This window comes from Phocoena phocoena, chromosome 3, assembly GCF_963924675.1.
Source record: "Phocoena phocoena chromosome 3, mPhoPho1.1, whole genome shotgun sequence".
In the NCBI taxonomy this organism is placed as follows: Eukaryota; Metazoa; Chordata; class Mammalia; order Artiodactyla; family Phocoenidae; genus Phocoena; species Phocoena phocoena.
Genome location: NC_089221.1, coordinates 113359783 through 113377931, shown reverse-complemented (window position 1 = coordinate 113377931; position 18149 = coordinate 113359783). Strand labels below are relative to the sequence as shown.

Genomic DNA, 18149 nt, shown 5'->3' with positions numbered 1-18149 from the left:
TTTCATAGCAAGAGTTGATTACTTACCAAGTACCCTGATTCAAGAAGAGTTGCTCCCTGCCTCCATTTGATTTTTTTTTTTTTTTTAAATCTGGTCCTGAACAGTTAGTCATCCTTCTTTAAGTGTACAAGTTCATCTTTAAGCTCTGTTTCTGGTGTTGCTCTCCTTTACCTAAAACGATTCTGAATCATTTGTGTGATTAAGGAAATACTGTCTGAAGCCTTTTTTTTTTTTTTTTTTTTTTTTTTTGTATTCACACATGACACCAGAGCTGCAAAATAGGAACTAAGCATGGTAACAGTGCTGGCCCCGAGGTGGCCAAGTCTGCATGCTCTCTCCCGGTCCTGCTGCCAAGAGGAGAGCTAGCTGCTGATGGAAGCGCGGCGTGCTTCTTCTAAAACCTCCTTATTTGGGGCTTCTCCCCAGAGACAGGGAAGAAAATCCAGGGGGAGGCATCAGCCTTGGAAGCCGGCACCATCTGCTTTCTCACGCTGATGGAAAGCATGCAGGACAGGCGTGCTTGCAGAGAACAGGCGTCTCCCATCTCCCTCGCATCTCTGGCGTGTCCAGGATCACCCCGAGTCACCCCCAGATAAGAGGCAGCAAAGATAGCTCGGTGACCGGCAGTGCAGAGTGGTAACTGGCCGATGGTGAATCTCTTCGAAACGTCACTTTTCTGACTCAGCCAGGGCTTTGTTCCTGTCTTGCAGCTGTCTGGACATTTAGCCAGTCAGATCATTTTTAGTATGTAATCACCTGACATGCTAAGTGTCTGTGTGTGCCCTGAGACTCAAGGATGGCCATCTGACCTCGCCCTGTCCTTGTCTAGGAAACACGCTGGAGAAGAAGGGTGGCAAGGAGTTTGTGGAAGCTGTTCTGGAACTCCGGAAAAAGAACGGGCCCTTGGAAGTAGCTGGAGGTGAGGTGGGGAGGCACTGTGCTGATCTGGGCGTGGTGCATGCTGCCTTAGGGAAATGATTTTACAGGACGGCTTAGAATTCAGAGGTGCATGGCTGTCTCCGAGACGGAGGCAGAAGAAAGCCTGTTAGACTTTTATCACATACAAATTGTCAGGGGAACTTAAGGGTTGTGGAAATTGCCTTTCCAAGTTTTTTCTTCATTACTTAAAATAGCTTCTAAGTGTTTGATGTCTAGCCCTCAAATTTTAAGCAGTTACAGAAGCCAAGTTCGGCAAATCTAAGAGCTGAGAAGTATAGATAGGGATACTGAGCCATCTGCAAAATTGCTGATGAGAGATGCAAATGAATCACTTTCATTCAGCCATCTGTGTTTTTCATGCGAGAAATGTAAATATATATCTCTCGTTTGCCAATTACACCTTTCCTGATAAGAGGGGTGTAAGAAGATGACTTGGAATGTGATGTGAGGAGAATTTACTGCTAAGAACTAGAGGCAGGGCACTTCTTACTGATGCCAGCCTGGATTTGGGGATTTTAGGTGGACACAGGGTTTCCCGAGCACCTGGGAGTCTGAACAGTGGGTGAGGCTGGCTCACCCCACCAGCTATGTGAGGACAGGCCACTCCCTTCCTCCCCTTTGGGCTCCAGTTTTCTCTTCTTACTAGATGGTTCCCAAGTCTGTCTTTCCAATCCTGTTCGTTTTTTAAAACGAATCTTAATATGGGCATCAACAGTTACTATGTGACAGCCACACAACCTTCTCTGAGGGTACCCCAGGCCTTACCTCTCTTTGCCCAGTGACTAACGCACAAACTCCCATCCCGGGCTAGTCATGGGTCCTGGCGGGGATAAGAGGGTGGCATTGCCTTTGACCTCCGCTCTGCCAGTTCTGTTTTGCCTGCAAAGGGCATGGCATTGCAGAGAGTTGGTGGGGGCACAGTTACTGAGCTCTTCCAGGCAGTTCCCCGCTGGAACCGCCCACACTGAACAGGGAGGACACACACAGCATCAACTACCCAGCCAGGGGCTCCTGGCCTTTCCTCAGCCCCTTACTGGCACCTCTCTCTGTGCCAGCCCAGGGTCCTTCCTGTTGGTACTCCAGTTAAAGCCCATTTGGTGACCCTCAGCAGGAGGTGTGATAAGAGGTGGCCCTGATGCTGCCACACACCAAACTTGTCTGGTGACACCGGAGCCACAGCTGGTACAAACCCGTTAGACTTAGCACAGCTGAAGGTATGTTTGCCTGTTTCAAAAGCAAGAACACATTTCGTTCTTGATTTTAAGATCTATTTTAGAAAATGTTTTAAAATAGTTTTTGAGTATAAAGGAAATAATAGAACATATCCCTGTTCTGCTGTCCAAAGATAATCACTGCTAACACATTTCTTGTCTTTTGAATGCATAGTTTAGCAGTTACTTCTCACGTGGACATGCAGGTGAATTAAGCCCCCCAGTCTCAAGCCCACAGTTCTTGAACCAGTCAGCAAGCAGAGCCAGGACTCAAAATCAGACTTGTGACTCTGGGATCAGAGCAGTTGCTACTGCAGCATGAGACACCTCCCATAAATCACTCTTCTCCAGGTTCTCCTAGCGACAGACGGTACCCGTTAACAGCCCAGACCCCTTGGATAGCACTGATGGTGTTCGTCACAAAGTGGGTTTAGAAAACACTTGGTCAAAAAAGTTTGGGTGTCTTACTGGAGCAGTGGTGGAGACGTTAGTGTGCTCCTGCATAGAAGTCTCCCAGGCAGCACTCACCAGACCCGTTGGTTCCAGAACCACCACCTTTACATTGCAACTTTTGGGACAGGAATCCTGGAACATGCTCTGGGAGACATGGGCTGGCCTGTTATATATTTCCTGGTAGGAGCAGACCCAAGACCAGTGTCTTCAGATCTGACAAGAGGCAGAGAATGAGAACAAATCTGGAAAGGCAAGTCTGCTATGGAGATCTGTAGTTGGAAAAAGGCTCCTCTTCTAGGAGAGGAAAATAGTTCCATCCTAAAAGCACTGTCCAATTAATTCTGTCAGAACTAACAGGATCGGTTAGTCAGGGAGAAGAACAGGGCAGCAGACATGCTATCTGGGTTACTTTCCCAGGAGGTTTGTTCCGAACTGTGTCAGAGATTTATAGGTATTGATACATCATAATTAAATACACATGAATCCACTTGAGGAAAGGGCGGTTGGAGAACCCCGAAAGGCAATTAATTGGAGGCTACAAACATTCTGACACATTTGGTCAAGTTAGATGGTTATGGCTCGGCCTTCTGGGAGGGTAGGGAGAGGGTAGGGAGAGGGTTTACTGTGACCTTGGCTAAAGTTCCTGGTGGCCATGCGTCCTAACGCCAACTTTCCAGGGGTGGGGGTTGGCTTGGCATCCCCCCACCCCACCCCGCCACCGAGGGAGGAGACTGCAGGACAAGCAGTTTCCGGCTCGAGCTTCCGTGGGAATCACCGGGCAGCAGGCAGCTGCAGCCCTCCTGGACCAGGTGGTCGGGGGGCCCGGGCAGACGTGCTGGAGCTGGAGAGCCGGCCTGGGCTCGGCACCTAGCACGCGTGCTTTGCAGGGGGACCCAGCTCACTGCTTCTGTCTTGTCCCCTCCAGCCGCTGTCAGCGCAGGCCATGGCCTGCCCGCCAAGTTTGTGATCCACTGTAACAGTCCCGTCTGGGGTGCAGACAAGTGTGAGGAACTTCTGGAAAAGACAGTGAAGAACTGCTTGGCCCTGGCGGATGACAAGAAGCTGAAGTCCATCGCCTTTCCATCCATCGGCAGTGGCAGGTAAGGGCCCACGGCCTGTCCCCCTGCGTATGTGGCCCATGCTTGCAGGGAGGTCCGACTGTGCCCATGGTCGGCTAAGGCTACTTTCAAGCACTTGCCTTTGTTGAGGAGACTGGAAGCTCGAAATCGGGAAGAACACAGACATTAAGTAATTGTGAGGGACAGTTGAAGAGATGTAGGGAGACAGGAAGCCTGAGGAGAGAATCAGACATGAGCCGTGACAGCAGATGTCATCACAGAAGGTGACCCTTGAAGGACACTAAGACCTTAGGTGGGTGGGGAGGCGTGAATGCAGGGATACTGAGTGGGAGAGCCCCTCCCAGACCCAGCCCATATAGCTGTGTTACAGTTCTGTCCCCGAACCCCAGCATCCTCCACCTCCCCAAAACCTGCCTGCTCTCCCCGTGTCTCACTGCCCTGCTGATGGGGTGGATCTGAGTGGGCAGATACGTGAGAGTGAAATAGGGCTGGGCCTCCCCCACCTCCCAGCCCTGAAATCTCCCCAGGGAGGCTCACGGAGGCTGTGGGGAGCAGCACAACTGCCCCTAAGACAGACACACAACCCAGAGGGCCCGCACTGGAAGGGGGTGTAGTCCTTGAGCCGCTGCTGAGGCAGGCAGGATTCAGCCACAACCCCCAACCACCCCCGCTCCCGGGTGGTGCACCCCCAGATGCCAGCACACAGCCCATCAGGTCCTGCCTGTCAGGGCAGCCCTGGGCTCGGGCTCGGGCCTGGCTAACCAGCTGCGTGATGGCACGCAAATTAACCCCCCGTCTGAATCCAGCCCCCTACTCTGTAAAATAGATGTGACCGCCCCCCCACGCAGCCTCTCAGGACTGCTCGGAAATTAAAGGAGCTCTCCAAAGGGAGCATGCTTTGAGAACTCTCTGCCACGATGAAGCTATGAGGGCTGCCTCCGAGGCTGTGTCTCACTGCCTGCCACATCTCCACGGTCCTCCCTACCAAGGGTCTGAGCAGCAGGCCTCTGGAAGGCTCGCCATCTGGATGGGGCACGGAAGCAAAGGGAAACTGGCCTTCAGAGCTGCCGCAGCCCCGGACTCTGTATCATCCCTGGGGCTTCCCATGCAGATCGGGAGCCTTCCAGGGTCTCTGCCATCAGTCCCTCCCAGTTCCCGAGGAAGGCGGGCTGTGCGGTGGCAACACAGGTCCCAGCACGCTGACGTCCCGTGACACCGCAGGCTGCATCGCCCTCCTGGGAGAGCCTGAGTCACAGTCCTCAGCACTATTCCGTGTGTGTACAGGAAGCTGCTCTTCTCAAAGCACTTCTCTTCCAAGCCCATGAGGAGGACCGAGAGTGGATTTTGCTGTTTTTATCTTGGGCGGGCCTTGTCATTCTGCTTCCCTGAACAGTGCCATCACTGAGGGTCCCACACCCCAAGCGCCAGGGACAGAGCTAGTCCGGGCGGAATTCCTGTCATATCTGCTCAAGCAGAGCTTAGTCGCTGTACCCAGAAGGCCTTGCTTACAGGCAGACAGGCACTGTGCCCCAGGGCTTCCTGTGGGCCGGGGCAGTCACACGTGACTGGTGGACCCACCAGAGGACCTGATGTGGGAAAAGATCTTCCTCTGGAGCCTCTGTCACTGCCTGCCTCCATCTGGGACAGAAGGAGCATTCCTCTGCAGTCCCTCCTGGAGGTGAGCTGTGGGCGCCACACCTCCCCTCTCTTCCCCTCCTGGCCTTGGCCCTGGCCCTGCAGTTCCAGGCAGCCGAGGCCTCCCAGACCAGGTGCTCCTTTGTGTGAGGGCCCCTCAGTCCTCTGCACTGACAGTGGGCTCTCCTCTGGGGCTTACTAGCACAAAGAAGCTGGTGTCGGGGGAGGGGCCCTGAGCAGAGGACAGGTGAACACGCACACGGCCCCCAGCCTCGCGTTCCCACACTCACTCCACCCTGTGCCGAGCTCTGCAGGGACATCCAGAGCTGACACGATTGTTGTTCTGGACTGCCATCTATGTTTCCCGTCACCATACATCTTCATTCTGTTCGCTTCTGCCAAAAGCATCTGTTGAGCATCATTTTAAAAGTCAATACCATTTAAATGCCTGTTGAAAGCAAAGCTGACAGAGCTAGAGCATCTAACAAACAGCCTTTTTCAGTCGGCTCTAAGAGCACCTGGCGAAGACGAGCATCCTTCATAAGCTGGTCAGCAAGCACCCAGCAGGTTAAACTTTCCCAGGAACTGTGGAGAGGTGTATAGGTGCCCGATTCAGTCCCAGAGTCAATTCAAGACCTTTTTTTTTTTTTTTTTTACAAAGTGCTTTTGGATCTGAGCATAATTAGCTAACTTCCTGCTTCTCCCACCTTCCCAGCCCCCCACCTCCCATGGAAGTTCTATTCTTCAGCATTGCGCTGCTGTGTGACCTTTGGTAAATGAATCACCCTCTCTGTCCCTGGCCTGCCTTATCAGCTAGTGAGGCTAAGGGACTGCCCTTCCTCACACACGGTTCTGAGGCTCAGTTAATTAGTGTTTCGGATGCACTTTGATCTATTCTGATGAGAGGTGCTTCCGAGGAGAGAAGCAATAGGAGCCTTTATTGGAGGTAATAATTTCATGCTCTTTCATATGACTAGTGGGAAAATTTTAATTGAAGCGTAAAAGTCATGCCCATAAAAGAGCATCTGTTATTACAAACTTATTTACATTTTTCACGGAGTAAAAAGTTTTAAAAAATAATCAGTTGAAAGCTTTTAAGAGGGCGGAATGCCAAAGTCAAGCACATGTGCATAGCCACCCAGCCCCACATCTGTCGGGCAGACCTTGCCCCACAGAGCCGTGTAAACAGCTGCCCTCTCTTTCATGAGCAAAGACTGGGATTATACCAGAGCCGGCCAGTAAATCACAGTGGGGTTTAGGAGGGGAAATAAAACAGCTTGTTTGTGGCATCCAGTGTCTCTGGCATAAAAGTCATGTTGGAATTAAAACAATATAAATGCAAAACATGTTTGTTGGTAAAGAGCTGTGGGATCACTTTCTCTCAGCTGAGGCCCGGCATCTTGGGCATGTGGACGATGACCACAGCCCTACAACTCCCTTCCTCCAGCCCATCGGCCCCCAAGACTGGGGGCCAATCTTAAAGCCCACTGGAGGCAAATGAGACCCGGGGTGTAACCCTGGCCTCGGGAAACCACCTCTGGCATCCGGACCTCCTGTCCTTGGGCATCCTGGTCACAGTATTGATGGATACCCCACTCCCTCCGCTCTGTTTGACATTAGGGGACGACCCCTCTCCAGAGAGGCAGTACTTGGGGAATAGCTAGTTTGGGGCTTTGATTAAACTCTCCTTAGATTTATGAGCCTAAAAGGAAAGCCAGTTTGTTTTCTTGAAGCTACCACTTGTGGGTATTCACTGAGTCCCACGCGCTGTGCTAACCCCTTCGTCTGCAGTATCTCACAACCCCACAAAGTGAGCAGCACTATTAATTCCACTCAAAGGCAAAGACACAGAAGCTTAGAGGGGTCAAGTCACTCACCAGAGGTCACACGGCATGTACTTGGTAGAGCCAGAATTTGCTCAGAGGTCCTTGGCCTCAGTGCTCTCGGTATTAGGCACATGGAACCCCTGCCTCCTGTCCCCTTTGGTCAACAGACCCACCTCCGAGCATCCTGCCAGAGGATCACCCCACTGCCTCTGCGCTCTCTGTGTGAGAGGATTCTAGAGAGCCTTGGAAACACCTCTTGGAATTCCCTGACCTGCCCAGGCAGAGCTGTCAGCCTCCCTACCCCCTCGGTGTGGGCCTCAGAAGACAAATATAAAGGACAGAGACAAACTGAATTGGGGAGAATTACTTATTAACCCAAAACACGTGAGCCCTGGAGTGAGAGAAGGTAAGAGGCCTCTGTTGGGTTGTGCTGCCCTGGCCTCTCTCTAGCTTTGGAGGCATTGGGCCCATCACCATCCCCTTCTGAATTTTAGCTTCACCCTCTTATAACCCACTGCTCTCAGCTCAGGACCTTGATAGCCTGCCCTTTACCTCTGGATGGAGTAGTCTCTGGCTGGGCAGTTACTCAAAGCCAGACAGACAGAACACAGGAACGCCTAGGAGCACAGTGTGTGGGAAACCTAATCCCAGCAGAGGAGGGTCCACATGGGGTGACAGACATTTTGCCCACGTCACCCAGGCTGCCAAGGCGCCCTGCCCTAGCCATCTCCCAAACAGCCAAGACAATTAGAGAGGTGGCCTGGTCCAGCAAAAAAAAAAAAAAAAAAAAGCAGAGTCCATCCAGAATCTGCTTTAATTCCTATTTAGCCTTCAGGGTCAGGCTCCTAATCTTTCTCCTCCAGAAGATCCATCCACGCTTTCCAACCCCCAGGACACAGCCTCTCCTCACAGCAATCTCTGGGTCCCTGATCAGCCGGCTCAGCACAGCCCCTGGCCTGGAGTCCTTAGCATCTGCCCTGTCCCGCCCTGGAGGCTGAGCTCACCAAGAGCAGGGATGAGGAGGGTCTCAGCACAGCTGGAGGGAGTAAATCCTCTTCTGTGTTGTGGCCCTGTGAACTCACGTCTCTGCCATCAGATGGGACAGTGGACAAGCAACCAATGTGTACAGCCCCCGGCCATCACTGGGCAGGTGATCCAGGAGGGCACCAGGTGGGAGGTAGCCCATGGGGTCCCCTTGCAACAGCCAGGGAAACTGAGGTCTAAGACACTTGGGAAAGGCTGTTGCAGACACAGCTGGAGCGACTTCAGGGGGAAGCTCAGACACCTTCTTAGTCAGGTCAAGGCAATAAAAAAGGTCTAAGTCGGGCTTCCCTGGTGGCGCAGTGGTTGGGAGCCTGCCTGCCGATGCAGGGACCACGGGTTCGTGCCCCGGTCCGGGAGGATCCCGCATACCGCGGAGCGGCTGGGCCCGTGGGCCGTGGCCGCTGAGCCTGTGCGTCCGGAGCCGGTGCTCCGCGGCGGGAGAGGCCACAGCAGTGAGAGGCCCGCGTACAGCAAAAAAAAAAAAAAAAAAAAAAAAAGGTCTAAGTCTAAGATAAACTCCATGTGGGGTGGGAAGCGCTTGGCCGCAGGGGAACTTAAGACATTTGGCGTGAGCACAGCTGGCAGGGTCAGGAGCCGAATGGGAATAGGAGGGGCACCCGTCTCACGGGGAGCAGCCTCTGCATCACCACCGCTGTCGTCACTGCCATCGTCGAGCAGTACCTATTTTCCAGTGGAGAAAACTAATGCCAAGGGAGGTGAACGCCTGCTCCCGAGGGCAGCTAAGATTGAAACTGGAATCTGACTGGAGTGCAGAAGCCCTTATCTGCCCTTGCTCTAATGCGCCTTGAGGAGGTGCCATCTGGTCTCATCCAGAAGGCGGACGCGGTACGGCAGTAGAACAGAGTGACCGTCACAGAAGCAGTAAGCCTGAGATGGGGAGGACGGCACAAAGACCTGGCCAGAAGGGCTGTGGTTATTCAACAAAAGAACCCAGCCAGCCAGCCGAGAAGCCACAAGATGAGTGAGATGCATAGGCAAGCCACTCTCCTCAAGCTGCTCAGTACTACACCAGGGGACCCCGACGGAGCCCCTGCCACACCGCAGCATGCCCATGGCCCTCCAAGAGAACTGGACATCTCAGACCCGGGCAGCAGCCCTCTGGGGCCCTGACACTGACTTTGTCAGCACAGGGAAGCAGCAAAGATAGCAGCAGTCACCCAGTCCCAGCTATCATGGGGTCGGGTGGGGAAGGCCATTTCCCACTGTGTGGGCCTTTAGAAAGACCCTTCGAGACTACCCACTTTAGAGATGACACTGTCGATTGAGGGCTCTCTGTACAGTATTTTGTTCGATACACACAGCCTCCCCAGGTAATAAATACTTGATTACCTACCCCATTTCACCAGGTGGGGAAACAAGGCACAGAGACAGGGCCCAGACGCAAATCCCGTGTGGCTCCAGGCCACTGCGTGTGCCACAGCTGCCCCTGTTTTGAGGGTGCAGGGCCTCTGCATGTAAAGCACGCTTGTGAAAGCATCCACTTCCACATTCCATTTCATTACAAATACTTGTAACTGTGCCTACTAGAAAACATTTTTGGGACCCACCTGAAAACGTCAGGAAAGCCATCACCTCTTCCATTCCTTCCTGGCGGCTTGCGTGGTCCAGAGGGGCCATAGTCCCATGGCTGGGTCTCTCCTTTAGGCTGTGAGTGCCTCAGACAGAGGGATAGGTTTGTCAACAAGAGGTTTTCCTGGAAACAAATCATATTCACAGTTCAGCCAACAGCAACCTTGAAGGACAAGGCCAGACCAGCCCAAGCTCCCTTAACAGTAGGGCATCCAGGCGTGGGCTGCAGGTCTGTGACCTTTGATCCCGACCTTTCTTCCCAATGCAGGTTCTTAACCTTTGGGCCCACCCTGAGTGCGTGTAGAACAGTGGATCTCAAAGCATGGTCGCCAGGCTCACCTCATCTGATTTCCTGGGCGGAGCCTGGCAGCCTGCGTCTCGGCCGGCCCTCCGTAATCCTGACAGAGGCTAATGTTGAGAACTGTTGATGTAGAGGAACAGGAACTGATGTCCCTTCGGTCAGAGTCACACATCCCTTTTCAAGGGTCCAAGGCAGAGGCATAGAAAGCTGTGGGAGAAGGTCTGTGTCAGAAAGCGCTGGGCATAGGTGGCGTGACCAGCCTGCTGCGGGTGCTCCACGGGAGGCCCTGCGGCCACACCCTGCGTCTCTGCACCGCACCACACCTCCCCTGGCTCGGGCAGAGCGGCCGCAGGGTGGCATAAGGGCAGCTCACGAAGCCCAGGCCAGGGTCAGCTCAGGCTGGGCAAACACCAGAGGAGATGGGCTGTGACCATCAGGCCACACAACAGACAGCTTGCTCTTCAGGGAAGTTCCACAGGCCCTCACCTCGGCCCAGCTCACCTGCGACGTGCAGGAGGGCACCCTTAGTGGGGGAGCTTGGGGCTGGTGGAGCGTGGTCTCGGGCTTCCAGTGCAGAGGCAACTCTTTGCAGTTCTCTCAGCCCCCGCCTAGCCAGGTCGTGCCCACAGGCCGAGCTCTGCCTGGGCAGCGGCCCTCAGAGTCCCTGGCCTGAGCGCAGGCTGCTTCCAGTGGCGGGCCGGGCCCCGCCGTCCTGCCGTAGCCTCGCAGCCCTGCCCACTCCCGCCTGTCTGCCCAGGGGCTGCCGCCGCCTCAGGCTTTCCTCACCAGGAACGAAATGAGTCCTTAGGGCAGCTCCTGTATTTACAGCAGGAGAGTAAACACTTGCTCCTTGTGAGATGTTTAAAATGGGCTCTCATTCGCGTGACCCTGTGCCTGCGCTCCGCCATGGCTGGCCTGGCCCCTGCCTCAGGAGTAGGGTTGCTTGGAGGAAGGGCGGCCCCTATAAGGATGCGAGCTGGGTGCCCCACGACACACTCACTGCGGAGAGGCCCTCAAAGCAGAAGGTCGGGTTCACTCCATCCAGTGCTTTCCAGCGTGTGTCTTGTTCCGGACAGTGTAGCCTTTGTGCTCCTCGACTCCTGTGAAAATAGTCAAGGCGGCCGAGCCAGGTGTTGTGAGGACAGCTTCTTCCCAGACTGAGCCTGCAAGGCCCCAAGTGGGGATGGGTGTGAGGGGTATCACCTGCCACGCAGGGTCCCCACCCTCCCCACTTCCAGCACAGCCCCTCTTCCCACCACCCTCCATCCCAGCCCGCCTCTTGGTCCCCCCAACTCTGCTGGTGGTCGGAGCCCCAGGGTCTCCTCAGGAGGAAGCCGCCTGTCCAGCAGCCCTGGCCTGGCCGGAGCGCCCCTGCAGCTCTCTCTCAGACTCTGACCCTGGTCTGGTTCACAGGCTCGTGTGTGCTGGCTGCCAGGCAGGAGTGCCTTGTGCCTGGGGGTAGGGGAGGTACCTGCACATGATGGGCCCCAACTCTAGGTCACACCCTACTACTGCCCGCAGGCTCCTCTGCACAGGCTGGGAACGGGCCTGGGGTGACACCCTGGTCCTCTAAAAAGGAACTTCGCTTCTAAAGCGTCCACGAGTTGCTAGGGGTCCACTGTCAAGCTGGGTGAAGCCCTGTTTGATCAAAAACAAGTCGCAAGGGGGGCTTCCCTGGTGGCGCAGTGGTTGAGAGTCCACCTGCCGATGCGGGGGACGCGGGTTCGTGCCCCGGTCTGGGAGGATCCCACATGCTGAGGAGCGGCTGGGCCCGTGGGCCATGGCCGCCGAGCCTGCGCGTCCGGAGCCTGTGCTTTGCAACAGGAGAGGCCACAATGAGAGGCCCGCGTACCGCAAAAAAAAAAAAAAAAAAGTCGCAAGAATGGTTTTCTCCTTGGCCCTGAAAGGCTCTGAAAAGCCCTGAGTGCTGACAATAGAATAAGTGTGACCCTCCAAAAGAAGCCGCTGAGGTGGTCCACAACTCATGGCAGTTAGCGAGTGAGCCTAGGAGAAATCCCGCACCTGACACATTTGAAAACCTCTCACCTGGCAGCAGGTACCCCATCCGAAGGAAAGCCCCGGCCGAAACTGGCAGGTTGACCCAGCACTTCGGACTCCACTGGACCCGCAGGCTCAGGGCAGACTGAAGACGATCTGCTTAGGAACAAAGAAATCCCCATGGAGACCAGCCCCTCACTCTCACCCTCAGTATCCTGGACTGTAAACCGGGGTCAGTAGGGATTTGAATCCAGGGCCACTGGCTCCAAAGTCCACGTTATTTCCCCCAGACTAGGCAAGTTGACACATTGCTGCCGTGGTCCTCCTGGGTCCTCCTGCACCTGCAGCGTTGACCAGGAACAGCCCCAGCACACACAGAGCGAGGAGCGCCCGTCCTCCTAGTCCTGCTTTCACATTCTCGCCTGAGCTCTGAGCCCCTGCCTCCAGAATTGCCACGTGACGTTTACTTTAAATGGAATTGTATGGGACTTCACACCAGTTTGGCTTGGAGACTGGGATGCTGTCCCTTGAGATGAAGAGCCTACTTGTCCCAGGGTAACGACCTGCACGCAGCTCCCCAAGGCCTGGGCCTATGGGGTGTCCAAGCTGGTGTGTGCCGGGAGGTGGATTCCTGCCGCCCATGAAATCTGAAGGCCAGTGTGAAGGATGTGACCCTCTACTTGCGTGAATGGGGGCTCGTGCTTCCTGGAGAAGCTCCAGCCTCCAGCCGTCCCTGAGGCTGAGACCCCCGGGGGGCCTTTGGGAGCCTGGGCTGTGTCTCAAGGCCCATGCTGGTCCCGGTGATGTTGGGAAAAGAACCGTGGGCGCTCACACTGCCTGCGGGAGACTACACTCAGCCCACACGCCGCGAAACACAGATTCTGTCGCCTTGCTGGCATGCTGCCTCTCAGAGCACAGCACATTCTCCTGCGGGCCATAGTTCTCTGTCTACTCATTCTTCCCCTGTCTGGTGGCACTGGGCTGTCTCACGCCTGTGTACAGGCGGCCAGAGGTCGAGTACCACTTGTGGACCCTGACCCAACACGAGGCCACTGCAGCACAGAGGGCCTCGAGGGGCTCGCGGAGGGAGGATGTGGCCAGGGAGGGGGGTCCTGTGGCCGCCATGGCCCCCTAGTTGCTGAGCCGTCGTTCTCTCTCTTGCAGGAACGGTTTTCCGAAGCAGACGGCAGCTCAGCTGATCCTGAAGGCCATCTCCAGTTACTTCGTGTCAACAATGTCCTCTTCCATCAAAACGGTGTATTTTGTGCTTTTTGACAGCGAGAGTATAGGCATCTACGTGCAGGAAATGGCCAAGCTGGACGCCAACTAGGCTGAGGAACTGCAGAACCAGCCCGCACCGTGCCCCCGCCTCCAATTTGAAAGAAAGAAAAGGAAAAAAAAAAAAAAAAAAGATTCCCTCCGCTTCTAGTGGGAGGCGGGAACCCTTTCATTTTTTTCAGTTTTGCTCATCTAGGGAAAATAAGGTTTTGGTTTCCAGTTTAATTGTTTTTGACCTTCTAAAATGTTTTTACGTTAGCACTGATAGTTGACATTACTGTTGTTAAGCACTGTGTTCCAGACCGTGTCTGACTTTAGTGTAACCTAGGAGATTTTATAGTTTTATTTTAATGAAATCCTGCTTGACGCAGAGCAGCGGGGAGAGCAGTGTCTTCTACGTGGGGCCGAGTCCAGGAAGCCCATTTTGTAACCATGTGTCGTGGTGCTTTATTGTACACCCAGTGGCATTCTTTTTACTATAATGTTCTTTTTTTTCCCCTCAAGAAGAAAAATCATGAATCTGCAGCAGACTTAATTTTTGTTTACTTTTTGTCTTAATGATGGATTTGAAAATGAAAGAGTTAAAAGGCAGAACAGAATCTGTTGTCCTTAATTATATTTGCAATTTGGAATCCGTGTGAATTGATTTAGTAAAATGTTAAACTGTTGCGACTGGTGTGTTCCAAGTTATTGTGCCCTTGAGTCCTAAGTCGGTTTCTCTCGTCACAGGATGGGGCACCTTGGGTGGGGCAGCCCACCTCCAGGAAGCGCCACAGTGGCCATTGCACCCCCTGGGGTGGGGAGAGCATCTTCAGGCCCTGATCCCCATTTCATGGATGAGGAAGCAGATGTACCAAAAGCCATGTGGGTGGCAAGTGGGCGGCTGGTACTCCAGCCCAGATCTCTAGCCCAGCTCTCTCCTGCTATCTGCCCCCTCCCAACGATCTCTCTGGCTCATGGCTGGACCCAGAGCCCCTGGGCCACTTGCCAGATGGAGCTACAGAAGCCTTGAGCCCTCTGCTGGGGCTTTGTTGGGTCTGTTGTTCCTACAGGATGAGGCCCCTGTTGCCAGGAGCTTTCCAAAGGCAAGGTGCCACCACCAAGGCCCCCAAGACATGCTGTCACCTTTACATGCCTTCTTGCAGCTGTGGGTGTTTAGGGATGATCCCAGCTGCACCAGAGTAGCTTAACTCTGGTTACCTAAACTTGTTAGCAAGGACTTCCCTGGTGGCGCAGTGGTTAAGAAGCCACCTGCCAATGCAGGGGACACGGGTTCAATCCCTGGTCCGGGAAGATCCCACATGCCGCGGAGCAGCTAAGTCCGTGTGCCACAACTACTGAGCCTGTGCTCTAGAGCCCGCGAACCACAACTACTGAGCCTGCATGCCACAGCTACTGAAGCCCACGCTCCCTAGAGCCCATGCTCCACAACAAGAGAAGCCACCACAGTGAGAAGTGCACACACCTCAACGAAGAGTAGTCCGCTTGCTGCAACTAGAGAAACCCCACGTGGCAACGAAGACCCAACGCAGCCAAAAATAAATAAAAATTAAACTTGTTAGCAAAACGCAGACATTATTTGCTTTAGAAGGTACTTTCACCTTAATCTAAATTAGCCTAAAATGCACAGAAGACTGCTCTTGTCGCTTTAAAAAGAAATGTGCCTGATTCTAAAGCAGACTTTACCCAGGAGGAAATACACAGCACACTGCACATCATGGATGAATGTAAAGGATCGTTTTTCCTTTCCAAACTGTGCTTAATGAAATCACACAACTAATCTTTTCAGTTTAAAAGCAGCTACTTCTCACTCAAACCTGAAAGATTTTTTCAAATTTTTCCTAAACGTAAGGTGTTATTAAAACTTTTTACATTTTTTCCCCAAGATCTTTACTGGGTATAGATGACATATTCCTACTTATTGATTAGATTTTGGCAAAAAGAAAGTTTATCATTGCCTTTTCAAGAAGATGCATCTTGGGATTAACATGTACACACTACTATAGATAAGATAGATAATCAAAAAGGACCTACTGTATAGCACAGGGAACTCTACTCAGTATTCTCTAATAACCTAAATGGGAAAAGAATCTGAAAAAGAATAGATACGTGTATATGTATAACTGAATCACTTTGCTGTACACCTGAAACTAACACAACATTGTAAGCCAACTATACTCCAATATGAAAATAAAAACAAAAACAATGAGAAGAAAAAGAAGATGCATCTTAAAAATGAATTCACTCCATAAATAATATTAGCAAACTGTCTGCCTGGACAAACCACACCGAGTAGCTATTCACCCAAGAGCGTTGTTTCTGCAGGTAGAATCTGCAGCGTGTAGGGTGATGAGAAGTACGCTGTGGTTACTATGAGTTTGTGATACTGATTATTTATTGTGCGCCTGGCACTGTGTTGAGTCTCTTGTGGGTACCACTCATTCTTCCTTGTGATGACCCTGTAGAAGGAACACCTTAGAAGCCAATCCTGTGTTTAGTGGAGATCGTCCACTAGATGTCGCTAAAAGGATTGGGAAGTCAAGAGAGGAAAGGGCCGCAGGTTTCTGCTCTTCCTTGAGCTTGCACAAAAGAATAGATTGCATTTGTCAGGATTTGCGTGAATTATTTACCATAATCAGCTAAATGTTTCTAAACTTTCAATAATCCAGAGTGCGCTGTGCCCCTGAGCTGTGGGCTCACTGAAGAAATTGTTTCCAATGAAACTGAGGGAAAGAGAGCCAACCCCCAGCCTGGGAACCCCACCATCGCTAAACCACCCAGTCTTTTTTTAAAACTGGGATCAAAAATTGTTCTCTGATGTCAGTCTCATGTTTTCAGGGAAAAAGAAAACAGTTCATTACTTTAAAAAAAAAAAAAGGTATAACTACAAGGAACCAGTTGAAATATACACATACCTCAAATGAAGACAAGTTTGCACTTAGTAAAATTTACCAGAAGTGAAATTATTCTGCGAAGGGGGAAAACTGCAGGTTCTGGAGAGGTAACGGCTGTCCCGCCCTCCCCTTTGCCTTGAGCTGTGTCAGAGGCAGGCTTGCAGTGAGGGCTGTGGAGCGGAGCCACTCCTCCGGGGCCGCGCAGCCTGGGATGCAGCCTGGGATGCAGCCTGGGATGGTGGCAGCAGCAGAAACACGCCCTCCCGCTTATTTCTGAGGATCAAACTTTGCCCTCAGCAGCTGGACTCTGCCCTGAAAAGTCCAGACGATTTCGTCAGCGTGCCTCATGAGCTCCCTTAAGTGACACCTGAGATCTAACACAGCGCCGTGGCTCCAACTGGGACCACACTGACAATAATAACTACGGTGTGTGTGTGTGTGTGTGTGTGTGCACGCGGCGTCTGTGTGCACACAGGCACATGCGTGCATGTACACGGGTCCTCTACATCCATCATTTCATCTACTTCTCATGACAACCCTATGAGGTTAACCATACTATCCCTATTTTACAGATTAGAAAGGTCACACAGCTATCAGTGGTGGAATGGGGTTTGAACCCAGCTGTCTGACCCTACAAATAGAGCTCCCCCCCTTCTCCCCCTGGGACTGACCTCTCCTTTGTTATGTACCCACAAATTCTGCTCCAGTGAGGCCGGGCTTCTTGCCTATTCACTGATACGTCCTGCGCAGCTGGCCCTGGGGGCATACACACAACCTGTTGGATGATAGGCGGATAGAAACGTGTACTTAAAGCAATCCAGTGGCCGAGAAAAGACTTCTTGGGTGCTTACTATGAATGAAGCCTCAGATCAGGGCCTCTTGCAAAAGCAGGTGAGACACTGCTTCTGTCCAGCAGAGTGGGTGAACCACAGACTCAGCTGCTATATTGGCAGGGAGGGGCTCAGTGCAGGGAGCTGCACCCATGGGCACTCTGAGAGTGCTCAGGGAGGCTTTCTTGGAGCAGATAACCTAGAGCCAGACTTTGTGGGAAAGGTTGGAATCTTCTAGGCCAAGAGAGCAAGGTGATAGGTGACAAGTAGCCGGATGGTGCACAGGCATCTCGGCCCCAGCCGGGGAAGCTCGCTGTGTCCCTGTGCTGGGAAGCCCAGGGCTGCACCCCACTTGCAGCCAGGCAGCCATGTCAGCCCTGGCTCTACCCCCAGCCCTGCCCCTGGCATGTGGAGCTGTCCATCTGTGGTTGTGTTTATCTGGCAGAATTCCTCCTTCCCATTCAGGGTCAGGTGGCTGTGTTTGGTCACAGCTACAGTTAGCCCTGACAGAGAAAAGGAGGCAAGAAGCAAGAAAAGAGAAGAGAAAAGGGGAAGGGGAAGGGGAGGGGAGGAGAGGGGAAGGGGAGGGGGGAGGGGAAGGGGAGGGGGAAGGGGAGGGGGGAGGGGAAGGGGAGGGGAGGAAACAAGAGATGGGCAGTAATTTCCCTCTCTCATCCCATCACAAACCCCTGGAAATCCTGAGGTACCACGGCTGGGCTGGCCTGTTCTTAAGTCTTGCCTTTCTGGGGAAGGTGGAAGCCTGGGCCAGTCAATTCAGAGGGTAGGTAATCCCCTTGTTTCCTTATGTGTCACTCAGGCTGCATCGTCAATCACCCTGATTGGCCCAGCTCTCATCAGGGGCCATGGTGGCTGGGGGATGGCGTGGCCCATTTATTCATTAGCAAATGGGATGTTTAATTTTCACGGCCAGGCGCCACTGGCCAGTGTTATCTTGGGAGCTGGCCTTGGTGCCGCCTTGAAGCGATCCACCTGAAGGCACTGGGGGCGGGAGGAGTGTCTGGGGCCCAACCCTGGCCGAGAAGAAAGGGAAACGCTCAATGGCAAGGGGTG

General features: G+C 53.1%; 1 protein-coding gene across 6 annotated transcripts in view; it reads left to right on the top strand.

The window, feature by feature from the left end:
* Window positions 1-14022, top strand: part of MACROH2A1 (macroH2A.1 histone) — an 80619-nt gene extending 66597 nt beyond the window's left edge. For 4 of the 6 annotated variants that reach the window (XM_065874760.1, XM_065874763.1, XM_065874762.1 and 1 more), the window contains exons 7-9: window positions 830-919; window positions 3529-3703; window positions 13241-14022. In XM_065874760.1, coding sequence (XP_065730832.1) covers window positions 830-919; window positions 3529-3703; window positions 13241-13406 — 431 coding nt within the window. In that variant the 3' untranslated portion in view covers window positions 13407-14022. The remainder of the gene's footprint in view (window positions 1-829; window positions 920-3528; window positions 3704-13240) is intronic. The other 2 variants (XM_065874764.1, XM_065874759.1) reach the window with 1 other exon arrangement.
* The last annotated feature ends 4127 nt before the right edge of the window (window positions 14023-18149 follow it).